The sequence below is a fragment of the Penaeus chinensis genome, chromosome 4 (assembly GCF_019202785.1).
Source record: "Penaeus chinensis breed Huanghai No. 1 chromosome 4, ASM1920278v2, whole genome shotgun sequence".
Classification (NCBI taxonomy): domain Eukaryota; kingdom Metazoa; phylum Arthropoda; class Malacostraca; order Decapoda; family Penaeidae; genus Penaeus; species Penaeus chinensis.
The window spans coordinates 1,296,053-1,306,052 of record NC_061822.1 but is presented as its reverse complement, the minus strand read 5'-3'; the positions used below and the strand labels follow the sequence as shown (position 1 = coordinate 1,306,052).

The 10,000-nt window shown below is 32.7% G+C and overlaps 2 protein-coding genes across 8 annotated transcripts in view; one reads left to right on the top strand and one right to left on the bottom strand.

Moving 5' to 3' along the window:
* Window positions 1-524, top strand: part of LOC125024928 (transcriptional adapter 1-like) — a 13,975-nt gene extending 13,451 nt beyond the window's left edge. Inside the window, exon 8 of the mRNA XM_047612707.1 lies at window positions 83-524. The gene's annotated coding sequence lies outside the window, so the exon portion shown is untranslated. The remainder of the gene's footprint in view (window positions 1-82) is intronic.
* A 3,413-nt stretch (window positions 525-3,937) lies between these two features.
* The window catches only part of LOC125048287 (adenosine 3'-phospho 5'-phosphosulfate transporter 1-like), a 27,954-nt gene continuing 21,891 nt past the window's right edge, over window positions 3,938-10,000 (bottom strand). For all 7 annotated transcript variants that reach the window (XR_007116811.1, XR_007116816.1, XM_047646945.1 and 4 more), the window contains one exon: window positions 3,938-5,064. Coding sequence is in view for 1 of the 7 variants with exons in the window: in XM_047646939.1 (XP_047502895.1) it covers window positions 5,038-5,064 (27 nt within the window). In the remaining 6 variants the exon portion in view is untranslated. The remainder of the gene's footprint in view (window positions 5,065-10,000) is intronic.

Genomic DNA, 10,000 nt, shown 5'->3' with positions numbered 1-10,000 from the left:
AACTAAACTTCATAAATATAATTACTAGTTCTTGAGAATTTTTTATTACTGGTTGCTCCTTCAAATATTCCTTTATTTTCAGATACCTGTTCCTCAGTTGGATGTTTAGGATATTCATACGCTGCTAAGAAAGTGTGGCATTATTCTACATACACAGATACTTGTGAATGTCAAGAATATATAAAAAAAGATTTTCAGCATCTCTCTCTCTCTCTCTCTCTCTCTCTCTCTCTCTCTCTCTCTCTCTCTCTCTCTCTCTCTCTCTCTCTCTCTCTCTCTCTCTCTCTCTCTCTCTCTCTCTCTCTCTCTCTCTCTTTTGCATTTCTTATTTATAATGTTCAAACCTAGCCTGATATAACCAACACAGTATTAGACCTTGAGTGAACATGCAAAGAGAACACCTTTCACATATCTTTTTCTGTGTATATTTATCAATAAATAAGATTTTTAAAAATTTAGGTCAATACCATTTAATACCTGTTGTAGGTGACCAAGAAAGGCATAGTAAAAGAAATGAAAGAAAATAGAAATGTTTCATTGTCAATGAGCACCCTTAAAGTTGTATGATACCCCCCCCCCCCCCACACACACACTTTATCACAGAGTATGAATTCTCAAAATGCTGCTATTGTAAATAAGTGTACTACTGAAAATTATTATAAAACTCAGGGGATTCCAGGAAAGAGATAAGTAATGGATTGAAAAACCTTACCTGTAGAGCATTCCTAAAAAATTATCGTTCTTATCATCTAGTAAAAAATTAGATTGTTTTTTGTTTGTATAGTTCTTAATTTTGAGTTTGTAGTCTAGCCTACATTCACTGCATGTGGTGATGCCATGGCACAATTCAGCCACACTGCAGATGGCATGTAGTGATGTCATAGCCAACTTTAGCCACCCTGCAGATGGAGTTTCGACTTGGTCACTTACATGAGTAACTAAGTAACCAAGTAATTAAATCCAACATGACAAAAGTGAGTTGACAGGAAAGCATGATGACAAAAATCTCCCTTGGATTAGTTAACTGTTTATGCAACTAAAGGGAATGGGGTAACCTTCTGTCGGCAAAAACATCAAATTCATTGTATACATTTCCATCAGCTTTCAGTGGGACAGAGTAAATTAAAATCGTTTATGCCAGATCAGATGAATTTTTTACCCACAGAAGGGACTTATCATATAAAGGCAAATTTTAGAGTATTTTCTAAATCTATAATGTATTGTTTACTTGTATTTCCTATCACAAGAGCACACACACTTCTATTTTGACATATATTGGTAAATAACAGTAATTCATTCACTAACTCTGACTGATTTCAAATTCAGTGTTAGCATCTTACTTTGAACATTCAAACCAAACACTGCATTTGACTTTTGTAAAAATACAGATTAAATGGCCTGCTGGACATTTTGTTGACATGCAACCAATCTTATCAAATGTGTACGTGATAGACATGTAGAATGTACAAAATATAGGATAATTGGCTCTTGTGGGACAGGCCATTTAGAGGAGAGCAGATTGAGTTTCTTTCCTATTTTTCATGATGTTGCATCAATTTAGGCGGCTGAAGGAAACTTGAATTCATACTTGTGTTACGTGCAGTTATACGACATGAAAAAGCTTCATCATCAAGTAAACCTCTCTGAAAAGGAGAAAACACACTACCGTGTTGATACTATGGTATAAAAACCCACACTGTAAAACTATATTTAATTGAAAAAGACCTGAAGATGGAATCCAGGTGGATTCCGAAACTGTAGTCTCTCTTTTTCAATTAAATATAGTTTTACAGTGTGGGTTTTTATACCATAAACCTCTCTGTATGTAAGATTTACCTTTCTTTCAAAAACTTGTTGAATTATGATGTTATTGTTCCTGTATTACAGGGAGATATTCACTCTGACAATGATTGAATCATTTTTGGGGGGAATATGTTTTATTTTATTTTATTTTTATTGTTTTTAATTTTTAATTTTTACATACAGCTTTCAGTCAGACCTTTATATTTTTGCCTGATGTGATCACAGGTTTTTTTAATTTTGAATCATGACTGGGGAAATAAGGGCATTTTATTTTTTGGCTTGCATTGCATTGATTTTTTTCTCTTTTTTCTATAGCTATTTTGATTATGTTTTATGTGCATCCTTGCTCAAGATGCTGCCATTTTCTGTTTTCCACAGTAACCATTATCTTCCATAGTGGAAATAAGTGGAGTTTAAAGATCACAAACTGTACATGTTCTGCAGACATACAGCATTTTTAAAAGAAATTTGTTCAAAAACAAATTGGTAGAACAGTATCAAGTAAACTAATGTGAAGTTTTGAGAAATCAGTAATTTATTGGGGGGGGAATGTATCATTGAAAATACTTTTCAGGCCAGCATCCCCAAGGATTTATTCTGTTTCCATGTGTCACATTTTTATACAAAATCTCACTAGAACATTTGTTATTACTGTTTGGTTGAAAGTGAAGGAATTTCAGTGATAATAATGTTCCTTATGTTTACCTTGCATTGTAAAACACTTGATCTTTTAAAATTTTAACTTTCTCATTAAGTTTTAACACCGTTTCACTCAAAATATTCATTCTGTAGAATCTGTAGAAGAGTTTCTGGGGAATATGGAAGGAGCAAGATGGATGTCGGCACTTTGAGTGTAGATGGAATGGGGGAATGGGAGACTTGAGGGTGGATTGGGGATAGTCATGATTAGAAATTTTTAAATTAATGTCCTCAAGAGTTTCTGAAAGAGTTGGTTGGGGAGATCTAAGAAATGAAGTTTTTCTTAAAAGTTGGGGAAGAGGGGATAGACATCTGAGGAGTTAAGGAAAAGGTATTATAGTAGAGGATGCAGTAGAAGATGGGGTGGAACATTTAGATTGATGTGATGTGTATAGCAAGAATGGGGAGGGGTAGGCACTGAGGAAGAGGTAGAGACTAGTGTTTGGAATTAGAAATAGCAAAAGAATATGACTTGGGTGAGGGAGGGGTAGAAGTGGGAACTGAAGTTGTAAGAGGAAGAGACACTGGGAGAGACATAGAAACATCTTGGGGAAAAGGGAGCAAGAGAACAACCATGTCGGAGTGCTTCCTGCCTGGCTTTGGGTAGGACTTTTGGCGGCCTCTTAAGAGGAATAGTGTAGCACTCTACTGCTACTGCATCATAGTAAATGATATAACTGTGACAAGGTGCTCTCAATCGGTCCGGTTGTGGAAGAAAACTCGTATTTTGAGACATTTTTGGAAGAGGAAGGTATTGTCAGAGTAAAGGGGCTGTAGGGGGAATCACAAATAGTCAGTCCTACTTTGTGGGGATAAAGAGTATTCAAAAGATTTATAGAGGTAGTAGTAGTTAAAGGATGAAGACAGGAGGAAGAGGGAGCAGTGTTGAGTGAGTGAGGTAGTGTGGCAGGGAAGTGGACAATAAGGATGAAGAGTAGTACTGTGGGAGGAGGGGGTCAAAAATGAAGAAGACTGTTGAGGATGTTGGGACAAAGGAATGTATTGAGAAGTAGTTGCAGTGTTCAGAGTTGTGATCAAAGGAGAGCCAAGGTCAGGAAACTAATAAAGTGGGACTAGCTGATAAAATGTAAAATCATTATTGGCCATGGTAAGCTGGAGTATGTGGGAAAGGGAAATGGCTCACCCCTCGAGGGTTTAGATAACTAAACAGGAATACCATAGCCATGGCACCTTGAGGCTTTTATCCTTTCAACTTGGCTCTCACATCTTAGGAAGTGGACAGGTGTTGGAGAAGAGAAGGAAAAGGGAAGGGGGAGAAGAAAATGGGTTGAACCAAGGGCTGAAGCCCAAGGCAGGGGAGATCCCCAACATTTAGCCTCAGTCTATTTCTTGACCCCCCCCCTCCCCCCAACAACAACAATGGCATGGGATTTGGGTAATCACAAAAATAAACAAGGAAAAATTAAGCAACTGGTTTCATACACAAATATTTATTTGTTGCAATCACAATCTTGATGGCTTTTTGGTAACATTTACCAAAAAAAGGAGAGAATAAAATATATTTTTTTTCACTCTTTGAAACAATATATAAAATATAACCACCACCAATCAAAATATATTAAAATAATTATAACCTAATTACTACTGTACAATATTTTCAAACATTTCATTGTGTTCATACCTATTTCATTCATCATTATTGTGCACTTCTAAGGAATAATAATAATTAATAATTTGTATAGGCAATCACAAATGTCAAAAATTTTATCAATTTGTCATGAAAAAGTGAATAATATTTAAGATTCCTTTTTTAAAAAGGAAAACCAACTGAATTTGATATCTTGATGAAAGATTAGATTACATATATTAATCACTAATAATACCTGTTATAGAATACAGTGCAGTGCTATTATATCAGTTCCTTTTCATATTATTAATATTTGCTAGAGCATTAACCATTCTTGGAAGGTAGCTTTTTAAAGAATGGCTTTTTGAAAAATTCTTCAGCTTAAAAAATAATAATGATGTTCGTCTTTTCAAGTAACAAATCTAGATGAATGAATCGTAAATCTGACACCAATCTTTTCCTTCTTAACCCCTTGATGACGGCTGACGAAAACTATAAGAAAAAAAAAACTCTACGCTCTGGAGATCAATAGCAACGCACCAGCTTTGAGCGCAGGAGTTCGGTACATCAAGCCAAATCACTGGCTCGTAGCGCTTTGGCGCGCCGCTGCAGCGTACAGCGGCACACCAGAGATCGAGCGGTTTGTTTTGACGCCTCACAGCGTAACCCATCAGGAAGGGGTTAAAGAAAAAGAAAATAGAAGCAACAATAACAAAAAAAAAAAAAAAAAAAAAACTTGACTTTCAACCACTCTCTACTTTATTTTAAATATGTATGCACGCAGACACACGCACGCACACACATACACACAAACACCCATGTAATTATTATCTTATTTTGCAATCTTCTGAACGTGAAAATCTTCTCTTTTCTTGAATAAGTAGGTCTTGTGATTCAAAACTTGAATATCTTGCATGATTATTATTCATTATTCTTTAAAACAAAACTTATATTTTCTTCAACTTGATAGATCCCTGGAAAACAGTTGTTAGTTAGGCTTTCTACATCTTTAAATATTCTTAAGACACAGCTGTTGTATGTAGTGGTAGTAGTTGTTGTTAATGCTGTTTTTTTGTTTTTGTTTTTGTTTTTTTACAATTTTGTTATATCACTGAAGAAAGAAAAATATGCCCAAAAAGTAATGCCACTTCATTTATCTTAATGTGTCATATGTACCAGTCTCATAACAAACCCCTTAGTCTGCAGGGTACGCCTGTGCACGCTGCGCCAGAGCGCGTGGAGTGGGACATGCCGCTTGATGTAGCAGACTCCCACGCCCAGTGTCTGGCCGTTGCCAGAAATCACCTGAGTTTATCACACTCAGGGATATCTGTTACCCGCCGGTGATAGGCTAAGCCAGGTTTTAGCAATCATGATCACAATATAACTATGATTTCTGAGTTACTTCTGCAAGGCCAAAGTCTCCATCCAAATTTGGCAAACCAAACCCCACTGGCTTCTTGTGAAAGGAACAGGCACATAAAAAAAAAAAAAAAAAAAAAAGGCGTTTAAAAGGATAACTCTGTTTGCGGATAATGTTGTATTAACCCATTGGCGACGGGTATAGAAAATTTTAAAAAACTCTACGCTCTGGCGAACGGCGGCAATGCGCTGACTTTGAGTGCGTGAATTCGGTACATGAAGCCGAATCATTGCCTCGGGGCGCTTTGGCGCGCCGCCGTGGCGGACAGCCGCACGCCACATTTCGGGCGTATTGTTATGATGGCAATAGGCGTGACCCCTCGCCATTGGGTTAACATTCTAAAAGAAAGAAAAGGCAAATAGTGTATATATATACATGCATGTGTATGTGTTTTGTGTATATGTACTCATACATGTATATGTATATGTATGTGTAAATGTACAAAAGAAGTGTAAGTATGCATATGCATACGTGTATATCATATATATGTGTATGTATGTATGTATGTATGTATGTATGTATGTATGTATGTATGTATGTATGTATGTATGTATGTATGTATGTATGTATGTATGTATGTATATAATATATATAATATATATGATATATATGATATATATGATTGATATATATGATTGATATGATATATATGATATATATGATATATATGATATATATGATATATATGATATATATGATATATATGATATATATGATATATATGATATATATGATATATATGATATATATGATATATATGATATATATGATATATATGATATATATGATATATATGATATATATGATATATATGATATATATAATATATATAATATATATAATATATATAATATATATAATATATATAATATATATATAAGTATGAATACATGCATGCATGCACACGTACATATGTAAGTATGTACATGTGCATATTAATGTATGTGTTTATATACATACACATACATTTACATATACCCTAAGTTATTAATGCCTAAGGAAACTTTCCTCTCATTTTTCAACACTTGAAATAACCCACAAACTTCAAGAGAAAGCACTTTGCACAGTTCATTTCAAATGAAATATAATACTGTAATGCATGCTCTTCACCCCTTTAGTCCAAGAACACCCTGTGCATATTTTGAAAGAAAGAAAGAAAAAAAAAAGGGATATAGCTGGTAAATCCTTGCAATAGGGACAAGTTCCCTCCTTTATCGGGCAAACTAAGGCAGAAAATTGCCCACTTTGTTTACAAATAAGTCTATATCACCTAAAATATCAACAAAACAGGTCTCCTCACCATTGCCAGTGCTCTTTCTGTTGGCAAACTGGAGGCCAATGGGAGTGATTCACAGGAACCACAGAAACATGAAAATAAAGACCCCATATACCAGCTTACAGTCTTGTGCCTCAGACAGCTCATTTTGCTCTTGAAAAGTAATTTGTTGAGGGAGGATGCATATATTGACCACCATGGTCTTGGAAAAAAATTAAAAATTAAACAAAAATGTCTAATATTGAGGGTAATTTAACCCCATCCCGACAGGTCACTTGTACACACGTCATAACATACCACTTGGTCTGTGGGGTACAGGTGTACGTGCAGCAACACACCAGGGCACGTTTATGACCCTGAGAGATTTCTGATACCCAGCCCCATTAGGTTAAGCTTACATGGGAATGTGCACAGACCAGCCTTCCATCGCAGAATGAAGTGATCGAAAGCCATAATAAATAGAATATGATCTAATAATGCCCTATATTCCTTGACAGACTTGAAATTAAATAATTAGCTAATCTATAACATAAATGTACTTTTCAACATTCATTCTAAATTTTCCTCTGCAGGGTAATCCTTTATTGCACAATATTCACTAAAGAACTTTTTAATAATCCAGTTCAACCTGACAAGGTTTTAATAAACTTTCTGATTGGTGTCAAAAATAAATAAATAAATAAACAAATAAAATGAAAAAAATAAAATAAAATCACGTCAATCACCTAAATTCCCAGCACGCACCAGAATCCTAAGCACATTCTGTAATCACATCAAATAAATACAGATTAAATAAGTAAATAAATATATCAATAAATAAAGTTTTTAAAAAAATCTAAAAAACAATCACCATGTACAAACACACTACAAAATAAATAAAGGAATTTATTTCCTTCCTTCACCTCCACCACTACAATACTTCTACTATAAAAAACAACAAAGAATTACATTGCAAAGGGTGAGAACGTGCCCCAAATTTGTGCACAAAATCCCCAAGTCATGTCGCAAATATCGCACCGTCAACTTATCACTATAAAGTCTTGTGTTATTGTGTAACGTGTCTACTGTGCCATCTGTATTAAAAACCTGTTACACCAAATAATACAGCAGAATTAGAAAGCTGAACTGTATTCTAATACATGCCACATGATTTGCATCTGAAGAACCATTATCTATAAAACTATTCACACACAAATGCATCTCTAAATAAGGTGTAAAAGCAGTATCTCTATAATTTCACCATCAAAACTTCAGTTCATCATTCAGTAAAGATAAATGAATATACAAAAGGAAATTGTCCTTTCACTGCTCTATATAATTCATACAAAATAATAATAAAAAAGAATAATAATAATTATTATTGTTATTATTTTAATTGTCATTGTTATCATTGTTATCAATATTATCATTATCATTTTTACAATAATAATCATCATCATACAACAATATTCATAGTAATCACAATACTAATCTTGGTGGTGGTAATGGTTATAATAATAATAATAATAATAATAATAATAATAATAATAATAATAATAATAATAATAATAATAATTGTTGTTATTATTATTATTATTATTATTATTATTATTATTATTATTATTATTATTATTATTATTATTATTATTATTATTATTATTATTACTATTATTATAATCATCATCATTATTATTATTATTATTATTATTATTATTATTATTATTATTATTATTATTATTATTATTATTATTATTATTATCATTGTTGTTATTATTATTATTATTATTATTATTATTATTATTATTATTATTATTATTATTATTATTATTATTATTATTATTATAAATATAATGACAATAATAATGATGATGATAATGCTGATCATAATAATAATGATAATAATAACAATAATAATAATAATAATAATAATAATAATAATAATAATAATAACAATAATAATATAAATAATAACAACAGCAACAACAACACTAAAAATACAGAACCTCCACTGTTTCTGATCACATGAGACTATAATTTTACAACTGTAAGGACCCTCCATATTAAAAAAAAATAATAATAATAACAATTAACAAAGAACTCTCAACTAAAATAAGGCGTGTGATTCACTGACATGTCACTTCTCCTAAAAGGCACTATGTTTCTGCACCAAAGACAGACACCAAACGACTGCTTGTTGTGTCCATCTAAATTAACACTAGTGATATTCATCATTCAGCATCTGTCTTTCCACTGCCCTTTTATAATTCACAACTTTTACATTCTAAAAGAAATAAGAGATAAGGCGATGTCACACAATTCAATCAGTTTTTCACTTCCTATCTCATATAAATAGTTATCTACAAACATAATATCTGAAGGAACTTGAGCAAGCACTACAGCATCAAGCAAATTACATGTCATGTATTTCATAAGCTCCACTGGAAATCAGTGTCATGATATGCTTGAGAAAATAATCAGAAATCACATTAATTACAACACTGCAACACGTTTAAAAGGTCACAACTAATTTTCAAAGTATGGAATGAAAAATAAATAAACATCTTTGTAGACAAAGTTCCTTACAGTCCTTCGCATCCTACACATAGATAATGAAAAACATTCAATGCCCATCTCCAAAAAACAATAAATATTAGAAAAGCAAAATCATAAGCAATATTCTCTCACCTTTAAGCATGAGATTCTATATAAGGTCAACTCAAACTGAATCTTAGTTTTTTTGTGTATGTGGTGGAGGGGGATATAAAAATTACATCTTTAATTATTTAAAACCAATTACAAGCATTAGTTCATATTGTTACAAGGAGATTACAATAAATTACTTCTTTAAAACCCTGTTAAGCATCCCTTGTCTAAAAAAATATACACTGTATAGTGCTAATTTCTCTACACAGCTCATGAGAACATTGGAAAGAGTATTTCTGTTACTAAGACACTTTCCAGAGAAAACTATTATTATCTACAAAGGCATCATGATATCTTGAGAAAGAGATATTGGACATTAATTCCTTATTTTCAGAAAAAAAATATCATCAAAATCTAGAAACAACTATGTTTTCTGATAACTAGATCTCGCTAAGATCTTGGCTAAGAATTTATGGACATTTGTCAACATAATTTTATACACAAGTGCATGGCTACTAAAAATGATGTAAGCCACATCTATACCAAATGCCATTTTATCATATAATTACTCAGCCCTGCCAAAGAGAAT